This window comes from Solanum dulcamara, chromosome 11, assembly GCF_947179165.1.
Source record: "Solanum dulcamara chromosome 11, daSolDulc1.2, whole genome shotgun sequence".
Taxonomy (NCBI): domain Eukaryota; kingdom Viridiplantae; phylum Streptophyta; class Magnoliopsida; order Solanales; family Solanaceae; genus Solanum; species Solanum dulcamara.
In genome coordinates, this window is record NC_077247.1 from 48,151,231 (window position 1) to 48,174,710 (window position 23,480).

At 37.3% G+C, this 23,480-nt stretch overlaps 2 protein-coding genes across 4 annotated transcripts; one reads left to right on the plus strand and one right to left on the minus strand.

The window, feature by feature from the left end:
• Positions 1-471: 471 nt before the first annotated feature.
• On the plus strand, positions 472-3,316 carry LOC129874487 (stem-specific protein TSJT1-like). Of its 2 annotated transcripts, XR_008762906.1 has the most exons (5): positions 472-899; positions 1,144-1,384; positions 1,804-1,924; positions 2,068-2,315; positions 2,726-3,316. XR_008762906.1 is itself a non-coding variant. In XM_055949780.1 (4 exons), exons 1-4 carry the CDS (start codon positions 688-690, stop codon positions 2,259-2,261), a joined length of 768 nt encoding a protein of 255 aa, XP_055805755.1. In that variant the 5' UTR covers positions 472-687; the 3' UTR covers positions 2,262-2,581. The 2 variants fall into 2 exon arrangements, 1 of the variants encoding a protein (XP_055805755.1); XM_055949780.1 differs by lacking the exon at positions 2,726-3,316 and having other exon boundaries at positions 2,068-2,581.
• Positions 3,317-4,475: 1,159 nt separating this feature from the next.
• LOC129874486 (mediator of RNA polymerase II transcription subunit 16) lies at positions 4,476-23,459 on the minus strand. 2 transcript variants are annotated; one of them, XM_055949776.1, is made up of 16 exons: positions 22,886-23,459; positions 19,364-19,432; positions 19,065-19,153; positions 18,000-18,112; positions 17,460-17,561; positions 17,297-17,381; positions 14,909-15,505; positions 14,168-14,786; positions 13,949-14,028; positions 11,919-12,001; positions 10,191-10,427; positions 9,860-10,031; positions 9,273-9,754; positions 7,942-8,118; positions 7,139-7,501; positions 4,476-5,262 (listed from the first exon to the last, which is right to left on the minus strand). In XM_055949776.1, the coding sequence occupies exons 1-16, from the start codon at positions 23,182-23,184 to the stop codon at positions 5,116-5,118; spliced, it is 3,714 nt and encodes a 1,237-aa protein (XP_055805751.1). In that variant the 5' UTR covers positions 23,185-23,459; the 3' UTR covers positions 4,476-5,115. The 2 variants fall into 2 exon arrangements, with proteins under 2 accessions (XP_055805751.1, XP_055805754.1); XM_055949779.1 differs by lacking the exons at positions 19,065-19,153; positions 19,364-19,432; positions 22,886-23,459 and having other exon boundaries at positions 17,297-17,376; positions 18,000-18,115.
• Between the last annotated feature and the right edge of the window lie 21 nt (positions 23,460-23,480).

Genomic DNA, 23,480 nt, shown 5'->3' on the forward strand with positions numbered 1-23,480 from the left:
GTGAAAAGACTGCCAGAAGGGAATATAGTAAAGTTTTATCCAAAAAGGATGATTTGCTGATTAGGATTTGTGTCACAGTCAATTCATGTTTTTATAGATAAACTTTGACCTATTCTCCAATTTCCCAACTCCCAAGAATTAAACTTACTTTTGTCATGAATAATCAATTTTAATCCAAGAATAGTGGAACTAAAATGCTCATTCCTCAAACACAGCTAATGATCTAACTTGTCCATATCATAAGATTAACATATTCTTTATATTATCCAACTCAAGTTTAAATTGAAAAAGACAATATTTATTTAATCCAAGAATTTTTTATGCACTCAAAATCCTGAAAAATAATCAATGGCCCCACTTGTCCATTTGATTATAACACAACACTCCATGTCATCCACCTCAAGTTAAAAGAGGGGGCAGGTGACTTTTTTTTATTCTAAAATTGTTAGGCACTAAAGTCTTTAAAGACAATCAATGGCCCCACTTGCCCATTTTATAAGATTAATTAACTTAACTTTCTCCCCATCTCAAGATTATTAATGGATAATGTGGACACTTTTGTCTCCTCCAACCCTCTTAGCTATAAATACTCATCAAATCACTTATCATTTCTTATATTTCTACCAAAGTTTATCATCTTTTTCCTGCTTTTTCATTGATTTTGTTTGAGAAGAAAGAAAAAAGAAAATGTTGGCAATTTTCAAGAAAAGTGTGGTTGATCCTCCAAAGGAGCTGCAGAGCCCAGCCTCTTTGCAATCATCAAACAAGGTTGTTTCCCCTGAAGAGACTATGAAGAATTTCTTAGCTTCAAATTCCAACAATGGGTTTTCCATTGGATTCATGGACAAGGCATTCTTGGCCTATTCCAAACCTCCACCCTCATCAAATGCTCAACAAAGGTGAATATTTACCCCCCAAATAAAAAAAATGAATGAAATCATCCATGCCTCTGCTATCTTGAGATTTGGCTATATTATTTATGAAATGATCATAAAGATTCAATTTTTCACTAGTAAATAAAAAATAAATAAAGTGGGATGCTAAATGTTAATGATTATTTCTTGAATTCTTCATTTTTTTTTGGTCATTTTGGAGCTTCTTATTTGTGGTAATAAGACAAATGTATGAACTTCTCTTTTCCAGGTTGTTCTGTGGGTTGAATGACATATACTGCATTTTCTTGGGAAGCTTGAACAACTTATGGTTACTAAACAAGCAGTATGGTCTGTCAAAGGGTACCAATGAGGCCATGCTTGTGAGTGAAGCATATCGTACCCTTCGCGATAGAGGCCCATTCCCAGCTCATGAGGTCCTTAAGGGACTTGAGGGTAGCTTTGGCTTTGTGATCTATGATCACAAGGCTGGTAATGTCTTTGTTGCCCTTGTAAGTTCTTTTCTATTTCTAAAGTTTATCCCCATCAATATGCAATTTTTAATAATGATAGTGTTCGAGCCCGTTAGTGCTGAGCACCTCAACTATTTCATTAGGTACCTGAACCTCCTGCCAACACAGCTACGTCCTAACTGTACCAAGGCTTAGGCAGATAGAAAGAAATGACTTTAGCAGATTTGAACCCAATTCTCCCTTGATTTTCATCATCCCATCAACATATATGATGCATCTTTTCTTGCAGTTACAATACCAAAAGAAAGTGCATTTTCTCTACAAATGAATGTAACAACACCTTCTTACTCTAATTGGAGATGGGATGATGGTGATATCAATCTTGAAAGGAAACACATACAATAGATCATTTTTTCCCCTTCATTAACTCAATGTCATGAATGGTGTCTGATATATAGGGTGCTGATGAAACTGCAAAGCTGTTCTGGGGAATAGCATCTGATGGATCTGTCATGATCTCTGATAATGTGGATCATATCAAAGGAAGCTGTCTCAAATCATTTGCTCCCTTCCCAACTGGTATGTAACTCAAATTGGACAAAATTATCTTTTCCAGTTACACTTGACAAGAGACTGATGGGATACAATTTCTCCTTGTAATGAGAAAAACACATGAAAAACAAAAAAAAAAAGGATTTTTGATGAGATGGATATCTTGGCAGGGTGTATGTACCACAGTGAAAGTGGATTGAAGAGCTTTGAGCATCCAAGTTATAAGATGAAAGCAATGCCAAGAGTGGATAGTGAAGGAGCCATGTGTGGAGCTTGCTTCAAAGTTGATGTCTACTCCAAGGTGAATAGCATGCCAAGAGTTGGAAGTTCTGCCAACTGGGCTAATTGGGGCCAGCAGGCTTAGATTCATTTGGACCTCATTTTAACTAACTACAAATATAAAGAAGAAAGGAAAAAAGTACTTTATCTTTGTCTTCATTCCTGTTGTTTATTTTCTGATTCCCTATTGTATTTCAATAAGCCTCCTGCCTCTTCCATAAGGGCCTCACCTTTGTAAATTTCACATGAGGTTCCAACATGAGAAGATTGTTGAGTTTCCCTTTTTGTTTGTTTGTTAATTTAGTTCCTAAATGTTGAAAAAGTAATGAGCAATTAGAACAATCTATAAGTGTTATTTGTAATGACAATCATGATGCAATGACCATGTAGTTATTTTCTTCACAAGATTTTTGCTTAACCCCTTTAAGTTTCTGAATATATTGAGCCCCACCCCTCATCCCTAAAATAATCCATTTCAACCACTATGAAATTATCCAGAGATAGATGGTTGGTTACTCACTAACATGAGTGAACAATTTGAATTTGAAGCTTACAAAGGAGGATGCACAGAGAGCTGAACAGGTCATCTCATCTATGTCACCAGATGAGTTGGAAAGAATGGTGAGATGGGCAGCAAGGATTCAAACAGGAATAGAAGTTCTCAAGATCACCAAAGATTTTGTCATGACAAATCCTGGCATGAGCTTGGCAATTTTTGTGCCCATTTTAGCAGTCTTCCTTCACCTGTTTGGCTACATCTGAGATTTTTCCTGTTCTTTTATATTTTCTTGGCATGTAAGGAAAATTCATTTTATTTTTTCTTATCAGTAAATAAAATTCTATACAAAACAGCACTAAGATAGTGCTGGATATGTACAATTTAGCATTACAAGAAACTCACACTCCTTAATTATTCTTGCTAGGACTTAAAAGAGATCCATTTCAGCATCATAAACAATATACTTTCTACAGCAAAAAGCTAACAAAGGAATAGCTCTGAATTTAAGCTGTGATCATGTCTAGATCTCTTTTGAATTGTTGCCAAGGATCTATCATTGTGTCAAGAAATAGCTCTCACCTTCATTTGACTAACAGAACTGTTGGTTCAATTATAAACTCATTGGATAAGGAACCAAGATGAAGTTATATTAATCATGTGCAAGCTTCATGTTCATTGTCCTTCATATTCTCTGACCAATCATCTTATCTAATTTTCTAACAATCCTAATGTTGAACAAACTTTCAGAATAGTATCCTTGGTTCTATTTTGACACCTCTTTTTCATCGATCAGATAGATACCCAATCACCATTTGTATGTGTGAAGGAGTGGGAGGGCAGGGGGTGGAAGGTGTGTAAGGTTGTGCTGCAGAATAGAAACTCATTTGCTATCAATGAAATGTTTAATAAGACTTAAAAAGGTTCAACAAAAATATAGGCTTATGCCCAAATACTGCCGTTGTTCTTGCTACATTTTCTTGACAAAATCATTAGCTGATAATCCACTTATACATACAGCTCAAGAAGCTTCAAAGTAGGTATATCACCAACGCTAAATTTAGACTCCATACATATTCTAAATACTTCTCAGCAAGCTCTTCTTATAACTACTAAATTCAATGGACTTACTCCACACTCTTTTGATGACACATCCAGAAGCTGAGGTTGGGATATAGCTTTAATGGTGAGTCTCACCATCAAAAACTCGTGTTTCCAGATATTTCTTTTAAACATTTTTCACATTTGTATAAACTGCTCTTGGATCTGATACTCTTTTTTCTCTTGCACTCTGTTTTGAACTATTAATTGAGTCTTTTAGTACTGCTAGATCTGTCAATGTTATGGAGAATGATATCAGTCATGCCACAGGTTTGGATGGAATTATTTTTCCACCCAACTAAGAAACAAGGTAAACGATGAATAAAGAAGTAGAAAGGAAACAACAATTTGAACCAGAGACCATGTTAACTAGTACAATTTTTTTAATTGAGCATTACAAGCTTCTTTGTTTATGTGACCGAAGATAGTGAAGCAAAGCATATGACTTATAGTTTCAGTCATCAGGCATACCATCTCTCTTGGATTATTCACAATTCATGCATCAATAAAAATTCAATAAGATGAATAAAACCCTTCTCCACCTTTGCCTTGAAAAAATTCCACTCCATGGCACCTAGGATTTTACTAATAAATCGATAGAATCAGTTTTAATGGCCAGAAATACTCACCCAGTAAAAATATTGCAATATCTGAGCTAGTCGAGACTCGAGATGATAGGACACAATAATAACCAGCAGGAGGAACGTGAAACACTTGTATAGGACCTTTATCGCAAAACAAAGGCAACCTCCACCCTTGATAACTCTTCTCACACATTTACTAAGCCCATGTAATAACGACTATCGCAGCAACCATAGCCACCAGAAACAACAGGGGAAGGTGAGAGAAGCATTTTAGTTTACCAAATCTAATTACTTGACAACTTGGAGCAAATAGACTGCCCTCATACAAACAACAAATGTGCCATTATTATACATAACTACAAACCCAGAAAAGCTCTGGTTTGGGAAGAGAACCTAATATATTCAACACACTGGCAAAAAGAGCTTGGTCCACCTTTGAGGATTCTTAGTTCCTAAATTCAATGTATACAGCTATGGAGTATGCCCATTTCCAGAAAATTGGGTTTTGATCATCTCGACTTCTAGACTTCTCTCCGAAACTTTTCCCGGTATAATAGAGATAGTAAGATCAGACCACATACCAATACCAAACTTCAGGACCAGCCTCACTAGTCACACTGATCTTTAAGTAATAGTACACGACCAGTGACAAATCCACGATAAGCTGGCAAGAGTCCAAGGTGTTTTGTCTCCATGTGCTGAACCATTACCGTTCACAAAGTTGGAAGAACCACTGTTAGTGAACTACTCCTAATGCTCTATACAACTCGAACCCAAGTGCCACCACACATGGGACAGCCACATGCCCACCGGCTGATCCACCACACTTCCTTCTCATGTTGATTGGCAGAAGGGTTGCCACCAGGTGAAGCAAAAGCTGAAGTCTGTCTCAAACACCTTATGCACTGCAAGAGAAGTCAACACTGTAAGTTGAGAACTAAACTGAGACTAACGATCAAAATTTCCTGTTGAGCTACTCCATATCAATGAGGTCTCGACATTGCAGCAACGAAACATTATAGGGTTCGAGTGAAGCTCTTAAATAGAAAAAAACTATCAGCTCTAAAATAGAAAAAAACTAAGGGGTTGTTTGGTGTGAAGGATAACACCAAATAATCCTAGGATTAAATTATAGTGCTACTTAATTTGTTGTTTGATTGCAAGTCCAGGATAACTTATCCCGGTATTAATAATTAGTACCGGGATAACTTATCCTTCTTCTTGGGTGGTATAATAATCCCATCATAAGTTGTCATGGAATAAACTTATTAAATGACAAAATTACCCTTCAAACCTTTTAGCTTTATAACTGTATTTCACTTTACTATATCTATGATAATTTTATGATTACTTTTAAATCTCTTTTAAAATTGTTTTAGTTGTTGTGCTGTTTTCCTATTAAATCAAGAGGCTTTTAAAAGAAGCTTCATTAGGTTTAAAGCGGATGTAACTGGCAGCTTCTCAAATAACGTGTTTCCATTTTTACTCCTAACATTTTTAATACACCCTGCTCCTTTCATTGTATAAGGTCAAACTAAGATTAGTTTACAATGTCAAATATATTAAATATATATTGACACATCCAAAATTGGCACATAGCTGAACACAAAGAAAATTCATGAGAATTCATAAATAAATAATTGAGCTAAATAAGGGGGAGGTTTTGTTTTTAACAATGAATAATTAAAGCTCTACCCAAAAAAATATACAAAAAGCTAAATAAGGTAGAGGGTATTTTTGAAAACAAACATCTTATTTTTAGGAAGTATGCAATGAATATTATTTTAGTACAACAAACCAAACAGTCAATAAGAAATAATACTAGGATAACTAATCCCAGCATAACTTATATACAAACCAAACGACCCCTAAATATATTGAAAGTAATGCCAACTGCAATTAAAACTAAATTTGGATGAAGAATAGGGTTTGAGTGAAGCTCGCTTCGTTTTGCTTTTCCCAAAATATATCAATGGGTGGATGTTACAACACAGTGATTGACTAATGACTATTTCAACAGCAAGGACCGATCAGCAAGATAACACGTGATGTGGCCTACAGACTAACTTCCATTAACTGATCAACAATAAGTAGATTCAACACCAATATACAAGTTGATCTCTGCAGCATTACATATATGACCTATGGGAATCTATTACTAGATTGTATACATGTGAGCCTCACACATGGAGGGTAAAAAACTGAAACATAACAATTATCATTTGTTTAATGAACAATAAAACCTTTTGATCTTAATAAATTCAGCATTTTAAAATCACTTGCCATAAAAGATTTAACATTTAGAAATCATAATAAACTTTTATACAACACAGGTAGCAACTAAAACATTTATGACATAAAAATACCTCCCAACTCAAATGCACAATAAAGAGAGAAAATTTCCCTGGACATTTTCGGGAAAATAAATGAAAGCCATGTGATACATGGACATATGGGAAACTAAAATACCAGAACACCAAAACATTAACCAATGAGGCTTTTAGACGAAGGAATTAAAGCAATTTCAAATGATAACATCACCTTATAATTCCAACAAGAAAAGTATGTCAACTTTATCCAAGTTAATTTGTGCATAATAAACGTTAAGATTGACTTCAATTGTTCACAGGTTAGGGACACTGACATAGTTATCTCTCTCCAATACACAATCCAACTTGCTTAATTATAACATTATGCCTTCATGCAAAGAGATGCCATGAAAATGAATAAAAGCAAAATATTGAATCTAGAAATAACAGAGATCCAAATGTTTAGACAAACCTTATACCAAACCCCTTCAAGCCCAGTCTTCCAAACAGCTGTCACAACATCTCGTCGAGACCCCATTATACCAAGATATGCACCCAGCCCCACTGAAGTGTTCAGCCCAAAAGCAGCATCTCTTTCAGACATCCTACGTTTCCTGGGCCACAAACCATGAGCTCCATAATATACGTCACAACTTTCTGATGAGCTACGCTCTGTCAAATCCCTCGATGGGCTAAGCTTAGAATTGTCATCTTCTGAATCAGACCAAGGTCCACCAAACATATTTCTCCTGTGCCATTCCTCAGCAGGTGGATGGAGTTCTAACTCACGTAATAGCAGCCCTGCAGCATCTGCACCTCTAGGCCTAGGCATATTCTGCAAGAAAGGGAATGAGATGAGTAGCAGTCTAAGAATTCTGGGGATTTCTACCCAACCCTACATGAGTTGTCTCTTTATTTATTTGCTGTTCTTTTTCCTGTTAAGGAGGTTTGAAGTATCAAAGTGGTCCAATGAACTCAACAAATATAAATGGCTGAACTCAGCCCACCCGACAAACATTTAAAAAACAAATTTATTAATGTATTTTCTTTCATGTCTTATTCTCTTGTAGTGCACGATTAAAAAAAGGATGACTGATGAACAGGGTATACGAATGTTAGGAAGGAGCTCCAAGTGATATTTAGCATTACAGCTATACACTATTGAGTTAGATGAATCTACACTTTTGAGTTAGATGAAAAGATTCCAAGAAATATTCACTCTTAAATGCATTGCACACATATCTCGACAAACAGAACTAACGACGGTAGAACTACCTGCATGTGAGGTCCGAGGGAAGCTTCAACTACTTCTGGTAATACAGTATAGTTCCCATCAATATAATGAAGGCGGACCTGAATGTTGCTGCTCCCAACCTGTGAAACTGGTAACGGATGTACCAAACCAGCAGTCCGGCGACAAAGATCCATTAGAATAAGAAAAAGGACCTTCACCTGCAATATAATTTCAAATTAATCAACATTTTATCCACATGGGGAAACGCTGCCATCGTTCCAGACATCAAACAGTCATCCAAATCCATGTTTCATGACTTCATTACCTTTTGCAACAATTTTTTTAAACTCTCAAAAGGGCTTCCTTTCATCAATATTTAACTTTACATCCACAAAATGTATGGCCTTGACTAATCAACAACTTCGAAGACAAGTATGAATACTGATGAGCCATTTCATAATTACTCGATAACAACCAACAGGCTAGAAAAAAATACCTAAATATCAATTATTAAATAACAGTACAAGACTACAAGAAGGAGCTCAATTTTTTGTTCATTCAAAACTTTTAAAAGTAAGATACTTTACATTAGCAATAAAAAAGTTGAGTTGTCAGAGTGATCAACCAAACTGATAAAAAGATTCTCATTCACGACCATAACCATTCAAAATCAGAGGAAGAGATTAAGTAAAGGGACAAAAAATTTAAATTCATTCTTGAGCTCTCATCACTTTCTAGCTTGCCCAAAGTTGTTGCTTTTTATCACTTAGATAGCTCAAGATTTCTTGTTCAAATTCTTAGCCAGTTCCTTTGGCTTCTTACCTCAATATCCAAAACTAGCTCTTTCCCCTTCATGCACTTGATATAATCACTAAAAGTTTCTCAAATAATTCATTGTAAGTAGGTAAGCATCTAAGCAGATCTATACAATGTATCGAACTAATTCATTCACATAAATAGTTCAAGGGAGAAAATTAAGTTATTTGGGCCTTGGAAGATTGATTGAGAGCACTGCTAGCTTTTCGTTACGAAATATAAACATGCATTTGAAAAGATCAGGCCAGTAGGATAGATTCCAGTACACTTCAATAACCTGGAAGCCATCTATCTAGATTCTCTGGCAATCTTTTGTTGACAACACTGATGAATATATCTTAGTTTCATTAGTCTGCTGCCCCCTCAGAATGCACCAAATTCTGAGACTCGGATACCACTAGGAGTCTACTACTATTCCAAAACCACCAATTTGGTGCTACATTGAAATTGAGAATTATTCAAAAATGGAGCGACAAAAGCATAGCAATCCAAAACAAAGAACACAGTTCAAGGAGAAACAAGAGCAACTGGTGAAGTAACAGATTATAAAGTTTACCTCTTCATATGTGTATCCTTGACCAGCATTGCCAGAACCAATCCTAGACCGTTTAGATGGACCTTCTTCAGACCCCTTCGCCCCTGTCCCAACCTGACCACCTAGCGTTGGTTTTGCACCAGTGTTGGAATCTTCTGCTTTGCCTGGAATACTGGGCTGAGGTTTTTGCATTGAAGAATCAGCATTCCTTTGAGCAGCCCCCATAAAACGCGGTAACTGTGTTCCACGGAAGAAAAAACAGAAATGCAGAAGTTGACATAGCCGATGAAGAAAATGGCAGTCCCCTATAAGTCTAACAGCCGGAGTTCCAGGGAAAGTGCCTGTGTTGATACTTATGGGCATAAATGTAGAAGGACCAGTGATGGGGTTTGGGGCTGAACTAGGAACACTGTCGGCTGTACTGCTAATTTTTGCTATAGCTCCTTGTACCCAAGCATGCATCTGAGTGCTCCCAGCGGAACTTGCAGTACCACCCTGAGCACCTGAAAAGAATAGCCCCCTTGTTTAGCTCAGAGAGGGGAAGGGGATTCTTGGATCCAGGAAGGGATATCAATAGCATATAACAGAGAGAAGCATACTACACTAACCCTGAGAAGCCGCAGGAGATGAAGCACTTTGAGTAGGACTAGTCACCATACTCCTACTCCCACCTGTACCTGCAGTAACAGCATGACTAGCCAATGTACGGCAGAAACTTGCATAGCGCCGTAAGCGCGTGATGAAATGGGAGGCCAGATCAAGTATCGCATCTACATATGCCTGAGTTAAATCATCCCAATAATTGAGAAACTCAAACACTGAACACAGAAATAGAAGTCTTTGGCTACACATACAGAGAAGTGATGATCACCAAGACATCTATTCATTTTTGGGAGACCATTGGTTAGGTAGGTACATCGGACAAGTGTGAGAAAATACCTGGATACTTGGCACAAGTGATGGTTCAACGGCCATCGCCTCGGGATCAATACCAATCAGTGTCTCACTAGAAGCTTGCCATGGCTCTGGAACCAATGCTGATGGGTTTGTTAAAGCTGATTCGATCCCCTTGCCAAGCATATCTAGCAACAGTCTTGCTTGCATGTCAAGCACCATTGCCCGGACTTCTTGAGCATTTGTACCTTCTAGAAGCCTGCATTTTATCCTGTCTAGACTCTGCATTATATGGACGAGATCTATCAACACTCAACAAAATCCAAGAACAGGAAAACTCATCATACATCTTTGAGAATGAACTTTGATGAAATAAACAAACAGTTTTAAATTTCAAGAACTACTTGTATGTATGTGTGCACAGATTCAATGATAGTAAAATATGATCCAATAATCTGAGAGAAATACACACCACATATAACGCGCGCGTGCGCCCACACACTCACAGTCTTCCACACGATAGACTATTAGACTAGTATATAATCGAGAGAAACAAAAACATAATTACATTGCACATTTATCCTAAGGACTTCACTAGAACTGCATTAGGTTCATGCGTTTGTTGTGTCATCTCTAAAAGATACACATTAATAATGGTAGCTAGAAATTGGAAGAAGAAAAGAAAGACTAGTCTTGTTGGATCATTTTATTACATAAATTTTGTAACAATTGAATGCTTCTATGCACTTCCACAAGAGCTGTATAAACTTTGATGCAATATGCAATTCGTCCTATTCAAATATAACATTATACATTAAATGTTCATTTTTCATTTATGTGATCAAAACCGCAGAAAGAATTAAGTATTTTCTCACAATTAGACATCTTCAGGCAGTGTCCCTATTGCTAAAGGAATCATTTTCTCTTACTTGACATTCTCATTTCTATGTTGTTTTGACTTCTCAGAGTAACATCTCTTCTCAATTGAGCAATCATAATCTTGATCTTTACTTCAAATTCTGGATTTTTTAATTCAAGTTTCATTGTTCAGTTACCATCACATGGTGTATAGGTTTTCTTCCCTTTTTTTTTGGAGGGGGGGGGGAGGTGGGGACAGGAAGAGACTTCCACAGATTGATTTAGTAACTTTAAACGATGGCTTTCATTACATAAAACTGTGTCCATCTTAGTCAAGACAAGCTGACACAGGGAGAAAAGGATAAGTAATTTGATCGCGCTATTCATTTAATAAGAATCACATCTTTAGTATATCCCAACCGACAACAACATACCTACTGTGAGAGTGGGGTTTGGGGAGGGTAGAGTGTACGCAGATCTTACCTCTACCTCAGAGGTGAGCATATCCCAACCCAATAAGTATAATATATTGTAATCAAGAAAGTGTTGTAATTCATATGTTAAAATAAGCAAATACCATGCCCATCTTCTCAAGATAGAAAAGAATTAAAAACGTAATCAATACACTGCTCCATTATCTTCTCCAAAGGCTAATACATACCCCACACACCCCAACAGAGATGAATTCACCATCCTGAGCAAGTGAAGTCAGACTGATATCATGCAAGAGCAAAGCTCATACAGGGAAAGGCAAAGCATATAGAAGCATGAAGCAGAATGTGAAATGCAACATTTGATATCTTCACGTAACTGCTATGTTGCCACCAGTCTCCATCCAATATGATACACCAGAATAATATTTTCCTCGTATGCAAATGACAGGCTTGAAGTTAGAATTAAATAAAAGAAACACACCGGTCCATACTGCTGTCTATGCTGAGTTGAAGGAAGGGAATGGAAATCTGCATCCAGTACAGCAATGACACTATTCAAAGCAACTGCAATAAAAAAAACATATCATTAGTGATTGCCAGATTCTTCATGCACGGGCCTGATCCACCCAGCATCATGTAGTCAAAATTACTCAAACAGAAAAAGGCCAGGGATCAACTGATTTTTATTATCAAATACTCAATCAAGAGAAAGCTCAAACTTGAACAAAGGCCTAGAGCAGCACAAAAGAATCATCAGCACAAAATTTGTTTAGAGAAGGTAACATATCCAGTATATTCATAAGAATCATCAGCACAAAATTTGTGCTGGAAGCCAACCAATGAGCATCCGTAAAGCCCCTCAGTTTGATACACTTTGAGAAGATGGAGGACTTTCGGAAGAGCAAACAACAAAAAGGCACAGCTGAGGATGTCATGGAAGAGGAATAGCTGTCTTCAATTATTCAGAATCAAAGCAGAAGAGAGGAAAATCAAGGAAAGCAGAGCCTCCAAGGACTGGTGGTACGCTCCAAGCTACACAAGAATTTCAACAAACTAAATCTATGTAATTTCTATTTTGCAGTTCCATGAAACCCAAAGATCTTACAACAGAATGACCAATGAGTAGACAAACAATTAGTGCCATGACAGGAACATGTATGAAACTCTAAATTGAAGATATGACATTTCAATTCTTTAGAATCCATATATTGCAAAAGGTGGGGGTTACATTACTTGAACCTGGTGATTAGTACAGAGACTGATTACCGATTACCTCACAAGTAGAACAGGAATGGAATTCTTAATTTCAAAACTCTATGGCTTCTTAGTATTCCATATTAACACATCAAATAACAAAAAATCATAAGTCGTGTCATAGACACTCAAATCACATCCAGATCATGAATTTTTGGTATTCATATTACGGAAGGAGACATTGCTTTTGCTATTTCAAATTGAAGGGTGATATAAAATAGGTTTATTTCCGGCATCATATCCATAGTTAGCCCATTCATCCTCTCCACCGACTCCGGGCTAGATATCAAAGGTCTATAATTGTAATTTAGCTCTTGATCATACATTAAGTTTGAAGTACTTTCCAAATCCATTCCAGCAGTTTCCCAAGCTAGGATTCCAGAGGTCTATGATTCTGCAAAGGAATGTCTCTGTATCCCATGCTTGGAGTCAACAGGGATGGGACCTTGTTTTTAGAAGAGCACTAAATGACTAGGAAATTGGGGAAGTTTCCAACCTATTGGAAGTACTAAACTCATACCCAGCTTTATCTATGAGGCCTGACAAACATAGATGGAAATTACACAACAAGGGTGTGTTCACAGTGAAATCATGTTACTGGAATCTTAACACAATGCAGTCAATGGTAGACATTTGGCCTTGGAAGCTAATCTGGAAGACCAAATACCCCCCCAAAGGTAGCTTGTTTTGCCTGGTTGGTATGTAGAAAGGCTTGTTTACACATGAGGCCTTACAGAAAAGGGGCTCACAGTTTTGTTCAAGATGTGTAATGTGTGAGCAGGAAGCAGAAGTCAATGACCATATCTATTCCATCATTGTAAGGGGGCTATGAGCCTATGGAACATGTTTTTGGCTCTATTGGGAGTTAACTTGGTGATGCCTAGCACAACAAAGGAACTACTAAATAGTTGGAAAGGTATTGGGAACAGAGGAAGAAAAGAACAATGGTGGAGAACTATCCCTGCATGCATATGGTGGACTCTCTGGAAAGAAAGAAATTCAAGGAGCTTTGATGGACAAAAGACTAACTTACAGAAGATTAGAATGAATTGTATAAGCCTTTTGTTTTTTTGGTGTAAACAGAATCTGATAGGGGAGATAGTAGATTTAGTTGATTTTATAGGGAACTTGTAAAGTATACCCATTGGGTGGGATGTAAGTTTCCAATTCATCATGATGAATTTTTTGGTGTGAATATAAAGGTACCCTCCTCTCAAAAAAACTAATCGTAAAGCTGCCAACAAATTAAGCTCTTACCAATACCATCCTCTGCAGCACTTTGTGTGCATCCCACAGCATCCCACCAATCAACTCCAACCAAAAGACTCCACCAAAATCTTCCAATAAAAAGAAAAACATGTCAGCTCTGGGAAGACAGTTTAATATCATAAATCAATACTATTCTAACTAGATGTAATAACAGTCAGATTGAAATGCATTAATGGGCATATTAAATTGTTTTAAATATTCATATACCTCTCAGCAATTGCACGTTCCCAATTCGCAGAATTGGCTTTCACCTGATTACTTGGAACAGCAGGAGGAAGAACTCGAATTATCTTCAATATGGTACAATCTCTACTGGTATCATGCCAAACAGAAGCTGAGCAGCAACTTGTTGAAGAGAAGGCCGGAGAAGCAATGGCAGATCCAACATCAATATGGTAGTTATCAACAGGGGTGAAGCTTGGACCCGAGAATACATGGACGCCACCTCGTAGAAAAGCAACAGCTATCTCACCACCATGAGCAGAATACACAATACGAGCGAGGGTTCTAACATCACTTGGAAGATCAAAGGGATCAAAACTAACCCTATTTCCCATCTCAACACCAGAGTCAGCCATGTTTCTTCCAATAGGAACTAGTCCAGCTCCCACAGCTTGGGGTCTCTTAAAATCATTTCCTGCTGGGATACATTTAATTACTTTACTCACCCATACTGTCTGTTTTGGTGCCTGGCCACCAAAGCTGGACGTGGGATTTCCAAATATTTGGTGGAGGACAACATCCTCCACAGATGATTCCCAACGTTGAACCCTCCATCCTGTGATTGAAGGGCCTTCATCAGGATCATAAGGCGACATGTATTGTCCTACAAAAATAAATATAAAGTTGTAAAAAGTTAGTGCCAGAAAGAAAACCAGAGAACGGGGAAACCCATCTTCACTAGACAAAATTGAAGGGCAAAAAGGGACATTAGGTCCATATCCCTACCCTCAACAATCACAACAGCTATCACAGAACCACCACGGGTCGGATCAAAAGCAACTGCAGTAACACCAGAACCCCATGTAGTGGTAGCTGTGGATTGAGCTGCAGCTTCAGGACTAACATATGCAGAAAAATTGGAAACAGGCGAACAATGAAGCGTGACCATGTCACTGTAATGTTGTTCAGTTAGCTTTTTGCCTTGCTTAGCCTCTTGTAATAAATACTCCTGTGAGCTAAGCAAATATGCAGCCAAAGGTGCAAATCCATCCCAAGAAGGTGGATTAAGTGATGCTGGAACCCCATTGCTGACACTTGTCTTCGGAGTTGCTTGAAATCCATTACCAGGACCAGGTGCTACCTCCCAGACGACAACAGTTGATGGATTGACAATGGGAACTCCAGCAACATGCATTGCTCCAGAGTCTGTTATGATAGCATCAGCAGCCATGATGCCACTAGGCCCTGCTCCCAATAGCCCTTTGCTTGTGCAAAACCACTTTGATGGTGCACCATTCTGAATAGGTGGCCATTGAGACCAGTGGAGCTGAACAGACCCTGATGAGAAGACAGAGCATACACAGAGAAAATTTGGCCATCCAGCTGCAGTCAAAATTACAGTAAAATTAATCAAGTAAATTTTCAATTAAAATTGATATTTTGAAGAGGAGAAAATAACACTGCAGACACATGATGGCAAAAGTAGCAGGATTAGCAGCAGATCAGCAGTTAATACAATTGCAGTGACACATGATGGCAAAAGTATCAGGATTAGCAGCAGAACAGCAGTCAATGCAATTGTTGGTGAAACGAAAAATTTATCATTTTCGACGGGTTAAGATAGCATCAACCTGCAATTTGATACAAACTAGGGCTGAACTACAGAAGTAAACTGGGACAGCTCATGAGCTATTCAAGATTGCTTCATTTTTGGCTTGGCAAGGCTCGCCTAAGTTTGAACTCAAGCAAGCTCGTGCCCCGTGCAGCAAAGCAAACTAAGTTCAAGGTTTTTTGTACCTATAAGTTGCACATGGAAGCTAGAACAAACCTAAATAATGTTTTTTATAATTCGTATGTTACCCTCCAAATTCCAAGGTCATATATACTTTATAACCTTAAAATGCTCACTTCTCCTCTGTTCTCAACACTGCATTCCTCTAATGCTGTGACATTGGAAACTAAGGAATCCCTGACCCCTCCCGTCACCAACCTTCTGATCCCCTTGGCTGACCTTCACTACCATTCCTTTCTCCAGGCGGCCCAATTACTCACTACGTTATTCATATTTTCTGCAAACCTTGGTTGTACAGTTTTGATTGCTGCATATTTGGCCATAAATCCCAGCCTTTTTCTGCTTCTCTAATGTCAGTCCCCTTGTTGAGGTTAGCCATTATACTTGGATAGGTAAGAAATTTGTTGTGTTTGGACTTGGTAAATCTACAACCGAAAGAAGATGATGGCTCATCAATATGGTATATCTCAACAGAAGGACTAACTGCATCGGTCTACATTAAACTTTTGCAGCATTTGTTCTCATCATTACTTCTTTTCCAGATTTAAGACCAGCATTTCAGAGTTTCTCTATTTTAAAGCTTCCTAATCCATTAAGTGTCTATTTAGTTAAACCGGGTTTCTATTTTGATTTATTTTTTAAAAGAAGATGGATTACTATTTCACTGCATCTGTTCTTGTGAAATTTGGCATACCTAATTGAGCATGCTCGAGCCCTCCATTTTTAGAGTCAATTTATCCCCCAGATAATACCAAGTCAAGTTGAGTCAAGCCTTTTGAATTTACAAGTTCCTATTATTAGGATCATACCATCTTGAATGCCAAGTCCCTCACCCAGTTTGCATGCTGGAGTAACAGGTTCACATCATCTTTCTCCTAATCTATCTTCCACATCCCTTTCCTTTTCCTCTCCATCATAACAGGCCATGTGTAAGTTTATAACAGGCTCACTTTTATGTTTTGATACAATCAATGATTCACTTAAGCCTACAATCAATGTTTAGGCACCAAGATGCTACAGATGTGTCCCGCCATCTATGGACTACTAAAGAGAGCAGTACTAAAAAATAACTATTATGATTATAATATTATCAATTCTTTATCCACATAATTGTTGTTTGTGATTAAATTAATTGTTGTTGGATTACATTTTTTTTTCTTTTACTCTTCTTCAGTTGCGCATCTATTTCATTGAAGATTGTGCTTTACTCTCTCTATGCTTAAAGCCCAACAAATCTCGACGCTTTTTTTATTTTTGGCCTATGACAATATTGCTTTGATATGCACCAGAAATGTCTTTTGAATCACTTAAAATACATACCAATTAACTACTCATTTGATGGAACATATATTCTAAATAAAGAGAGAAAAAAAGGAACCTGCCTGGAGATTGTGGTTGCTGAGAAAGGAATTTCTCCTCAAATGTTGACTTAGCGGAACCGCTCGTTCTTGTTGAAAGCCACCTATACTAAAGTTAGGTATAAAAGAGTCAAGAAATGAACCAATCGAATTATGCAAGTTTCACAACAACATAACAATTGCATACCGGAGAAACTCCTGATAACCACTTTGTAACAACTGCAATATCTTGACGCCATTCGTACTCTCGCTGCCAACAACTAGCATCTCGTACCAGATTAGCTGAACCCTGTGTAACCAAGCATACATGTTAAGTAAGAATAGTTTCTTACTTTAAAAACCGTGGTGTCAGGGCCGGTACTGAGTAACTCTATCCACGGGGTTTCTGCTACCTTTCACCAACTATCCACCAAGGCTTAGATAGAGGAAGAAATCACCTAGTGTTTTCTGTTGGAATTTGAATCTGAGACCAACCCACTTCATTGACCACCAAGTCACACCCTTAGGTGCGGTAAGTAAGAATAGTTTTTGAAGCAACACAGAAATAATCTTGCATGTGTAGCATATGGGCAAAACCAATACTCAATAAAGATAATGGCTCTGATATGGAAAGGGTTAGAAAACCCCCACCACGAACTTGCATGTCACCAAAAGTACATGAAAACAAAAAGTGAAAAGGACAACAAAATGCAATATAGAATAAACTCCAAAAAAAAAAACAGCTTACTTGTGAAGGCTGAGTCCAGATTGTTATTCTACCATGAAAGTTAGCTATGAGCAGTGCACGCGGACACGAAGTAGGAGACCATTCAATGAATTGGACAGAATCACGAGGAGAGTCTGTAGAACATAAAAATGTAAAAGATGAAATATCAAAATAAACCACATGCCAGTAATCAATCATGCACAAGAGTTAAAAGTGAGCATCTCTTTGGACAAATTTCAGTTCAGCCCAACAACACCACAATGTACCAAAAATTTTAGGGCCCATTTAGTTATCTAAAAAAGAAAAAAAGCACTCTTACCCATTTGGAATTAAAACGACCAAAGTTCTTGAAAAGATGTTCGGCTGTTTCAAAATCCAACGAGCTTCAAGGGTGATTTTAAACTACTCAAACCATTTCCTAATCCAATGCGATCTTGTAAAAATCAATCAACCCCATTTTCAATGACTAGTTCTTTATAATATGCTAGAAGGTCAAAGCTTGATTCGGGCTTTGCGTGGAACTAGAAGGATCATTTTTGTCTAGATGCAATTGTACCAAATATTTACGATAATTAGACAATTCAAATTCTCACTTCAATTTGGAAACTCCAAGATATTTTAGTACAGACACTGATTAGCAATCTAGCACACTTCCAATAGATGATGGTCGAAAAATAAAATTTGATAACATACTAATAATTATACTCTTAAGGCCTTTCACATATTATCAAAGAGTTGACAACTTAATTAATTGCTCCTACATGAAGAGCTGTTTATCCAACTCTTTGCATAGCACCATCTGTTCAGTTTTCATTTGTTCACCATTTCTCAATTATCTCTGATTTTCCTTCTATTTGAAAGAAAATCAAAGGAGGAAAAGAAAATCTCATTCATAAATGACTGTTGGACCTAAAGGAGAGGGCCTCGTCTTAGGTTCTAAACTTGTTTAAAAAAGGAATACAAATCCCTGGAAATTAAAAAGAAACAATGAACGAGTAAACAAAGTTGGCCCCAAATAACCTCCAATCAAGGCACACTACGACATTAGCCCAGTAAGCAAAACACCGTCAAGTCATTCTACAATACCTGCTATAACATTGAACACAGTGCACTCAGTTGGTCGCTCTGGGATGACTATATGTATAGGGATCCAGAAAGGTGGATTTGCATTTGAACTACAAAAAGTTAAGAAGTAATAAGAATAAAACAGTACAAGTAAAGATATAAAGTGATATCTCGAGAATTTGACCACATCGAATTTGACATTGAAAATTTGCACATTCTCCGTATCTTTTAGCGGAAACACTGGACAGTTTCTGATATCCAAGTGCAGTAAATTACCGTGTGCTGAAATAATTTACAATGATGGAAGTTAAAGCTCTAACCTTGGAATCCTTGCACATGTTTCAGACGCACAAGCTATTGCATTTAGCTTTCCACACCAAGCAACAGCACTAAGAAAACAATTCAGATAAGCAATTCAGAAACCACAGACAATATATCTATCCATTTGACATGTAAGCAACTGCCAGAGGAACAAAGAGATTAAGAGAGAGAGAGGAAGAGAAGATAACCATATTACTCTTGGAGGATGAGAAATAACATCAAAAGCATGCTCTTGATTGCGAAACTAAGGGTTTGTACATGCTTGATAGAGATTTTAAGGATATATACATAATAATAAATGTGCGATAGATCAGGAAAACCTCAAGCATCAGTAGTTCAATAGCAAAATAGATCCCATTAGTTACACATTGATACAAGATAAATTTCAGGCCCACTTCCATCCTAGCAGCATTCTAAGGGAAGATACTTTCATAGCTATGAGAATAAGTGTGTTATAATGAGTACAAGCAGCATCTGTTATGTCAAAAATTGAATAACTAGCATGGAGACGAAGCTCCCAGATCCGATGATTTGAACATGGCATTTCACAAAAAGAGAAAAAAAGAACATGGCATTTCACAATATTGGTACAATATAGTACTGGGCTTATGGCCAGATCTGATTTTACCTGTTAGATAAGATACATGCCTACTTTATTGCTTTATTCCTAACATTCATAAGAGTGATGGGGCAAGTGATATTAAACATATCTGGGATATCAGATTGCTGGAACTTCTGTGAGATAACACCCAAGCTTCTTTCTCTTATATTGGGAACAGCGTTTAGGGGGGATTTTATATTGCAGATAAAAACATTTTTGTGGGACAAACAAACCTTAGATGCTACATTGTAAGTTAATCTTGAGCATGCTTACAGTTACGTTAATATGTCACTCTTGATATCATGTGGCATTTGGGAGAATATTGGATCTGATGCGCCAGATGATGTACGTTCACTAGAATTTTTTTTTGAGAAGGACAATTCTTATCCTATTAGTCTATTAATTTCTTGTGCATTCTTCATCCAAACCCCAAAATACTTCCAAAATCAGTGTTTTTAGAGATGAAAAGTTACTAAGCTGAAGAAGCAGATGAAGCATCGGGCCTTGGAGAAGAATAAGATCACGGAGCACAGTAAACCGCTAAACCATGTGCGCATGATTGCTCGCCTATGATGAGTTTGACTTGCTCTCTAAAGCTATCTTTTTGGGGAAAAGAGCAAAAAGATCTGTGGAGCTATAAGTTAAAAGTGAGAAGTGAAGTGTATGCTTCTTCAAAGTGAAACTTCACTTAATTTATAGAAAAAACATGCATTGCCGGGCTTCAACACCTGTCAGATCAATTTGAATTGCACTTACTAATTTCAGCATCTATTGTGTGATAGAAACAATATTAATGCAACTTCTAGTATTAAATATAATTAGAATATCAAATTGGTTGAACTTACTGATTTCAGCATACATCCGATGGTAGTGACGATATTTAATACGGCTTTTCAACAAGGTCATGGAAAGATAACTTCAAATGCAAAATTTAAAATTCAGATTTGGATTATCGAATGATTGAAAAATGACTATTTTGCAGCATTCAATTGGTTTAGCAGTCCCAAATTGGAAGCAACAGAAGAATTCGAAGCGCAACACTCCACACATGAGGTGATAACCACTCTCTTCAAATCTTTTTTGTTGCCTAATGGATTCGATGACAATCTTAAGCAGCTGTACGCATTTTCTTCTGCTACCAATGACTGGTTGAAGTCAATTTGCATTGCGTAACCGATAATTCTTTGATAATCCTCATAGAATAGATCGAATTGTAAATCAAATGATGACCAAAAACCCCACCTCCCACCCCCAACCCAATACCAAAAAAGGAAAAAAAAATGATGAGTGAGCAGAAGAGAGATTTTTTATGATTGATCTAGCAACCCTAGTTAGTTCAGTTATTAGATAAACTTTCATTGTGTTTCCTGTTTGCACCCTAAGACACTGACTTGATTGATTCTCTGTCTACTAAACAGTTCCCCCCCCCCCCCCCCCCGAAGAAGATACAAAAATTTTAATAAACTTAGTATCAATAAACTCTTCTCTTCTTATACGTAGAGACAGCAACAGCTTTTTCACCACTCGACTTCCCCAATCGTCTGGGAATTCTTGTCTTACACTTTCATGTTCTTTTACAAGAACCTCTGAGATTAGTCACAATCCCCCTTCATTTCTTGGTTCCTGTTGGTTTTTCCATAACAAACTAAGGCACTGATACAAGAGAAAGGAGATTTTCTTTCCCTGTTCTCTGAGTCAAGAAAAGTCTTACACCATCATAGCAAGCATAGTCACAGACTCACAGCACAGGAGTTGGAAATTTTCAAAAGAGAACTTCTATGGACAGCCAAAACACTCATTCCATAATGAACATGCAGGAGATGAGAGTTCTTTTTTGAAATTGATAAGTTGCTACACAATTTTAGACATGATGGAATCTTTATCCCCCAAAAAAAAAAGACATGTCCAGAAGGTTGTCTTGACAAAAAGTATGTTTTAAACATTTACATTGTAGATGTGCACAGGAATGTTAAACCGGGAATCTTCACCACTTTCTGCAATGTAGTAAGATAAGGAGAGAAACTTCTGTCTTATTCTCTCTAAGTTCCCTCCATTGAATAGATAAAAATTAACTCCTCTATGAGGAACGAATGACGAGAAAAAAAGCAAGAGGTACTTCAGTCTCTGACATGGAGAACTCCTCTGGTCTCTTGTTAATAGCACTTAACCTATCATCGTATGTAACTGCTTAGAAAGAAAAGATGCATACCCATTGAGACATTGAGGGCAAAGATGCAGTGGCAAAGAAAATTTGAAGTTCTCCAGACTAGCATGCAACTACATTTACCAGGATAATTCTCTCTCTGTCCAGAAAATGGAAGAACTGTATGAACAAAAAAAACTGAAACTAAGAAAAACATTGAAGTTTCCCTTTCTCATTCCGTAAGACCATAATGAGACTGCAATTTCTGTTTTTCTTCTCATATTTTCCATATTCCAGTGAAACTTTTTTACAAAATATAACATATTTTTGTCTAAATCGTTTTGCATAGGTGAATTACTGCATATATGAACAAATTATAGGGCCCAAATGACATATCTGGACGTTAAACTTTAGTGATGATTACATGGGGAGCATAATGCCCTAGTAGTATTGTTCTAGGTGGGAGGCAAACGGTCGGACTAACAAGTCAACACTTTGATTAGCTCCTAGTTACCACTTGTCAATTGAGTGACTTTCACCACTTCAACAATTAAAACTGAGAAGGTTCCAACAAGTTTTCCACTTTCAGCATAACTAACCCCTTTTAAATAAGTAATCCTCAATAACAGACTGATCTCACTTTTTTTTTCTTTCCTCAAATTCGACCATTTCCTTGCTTCATTACAAAGTGATAAGCTCAACCTCATAAAAAGAGAACCATTCTAATATTCTAATTAACTTCTTCTGTATGAGCAATAATCGCCAAAAAAAAATCACCTGAAATTGCGGCAAAGTTCAGGAACACTCATTTTATGAAGCAAATTTGACCTAGGTTGTTTCAGTCTGATACAAAAGACGTTAGCAGGATTGACAGTATCCTCGTCCATGGGATCGTCGTCAACAGAAGAGACCTCCTTCTCCGTTACCATAGCCATGATTGCAGCCGGATGATCGTCTTCTTCTTCAGTTTTTTCGTGAACCTTAGTAGAAGGTTCTAGAGAATTCGTAATAGCAGAAGAAGACTCCTCCTCCTCCTCTTCAGATACTTTAGCAACAGGTGTTGGTTGATTGTTCATTTGAATAAAAACAAAAAGGTCCAAAAAAACCCTAATATATAAATATATTTGTGTATACGTATATAGTGAGAGAAAGAAAGGAAGAGTTCGGGGGGGGGGGGGGTTAGAGAGAGAAGTGGTTGGCCGAAAAGTCTTGCCAATTGAAGGCGACAGGAATCACTATGGTGACTGTGTGGGGTTAGGGTTTGAGTGGGGAGGAGGAATTGCGGGGGGGATATGAAGAATTTCCAGAAAGTGGGAAATTTGTCGGCTTTTCTTTCTTTTATTATATTATTACGAAGGCCAAAATCAACTTT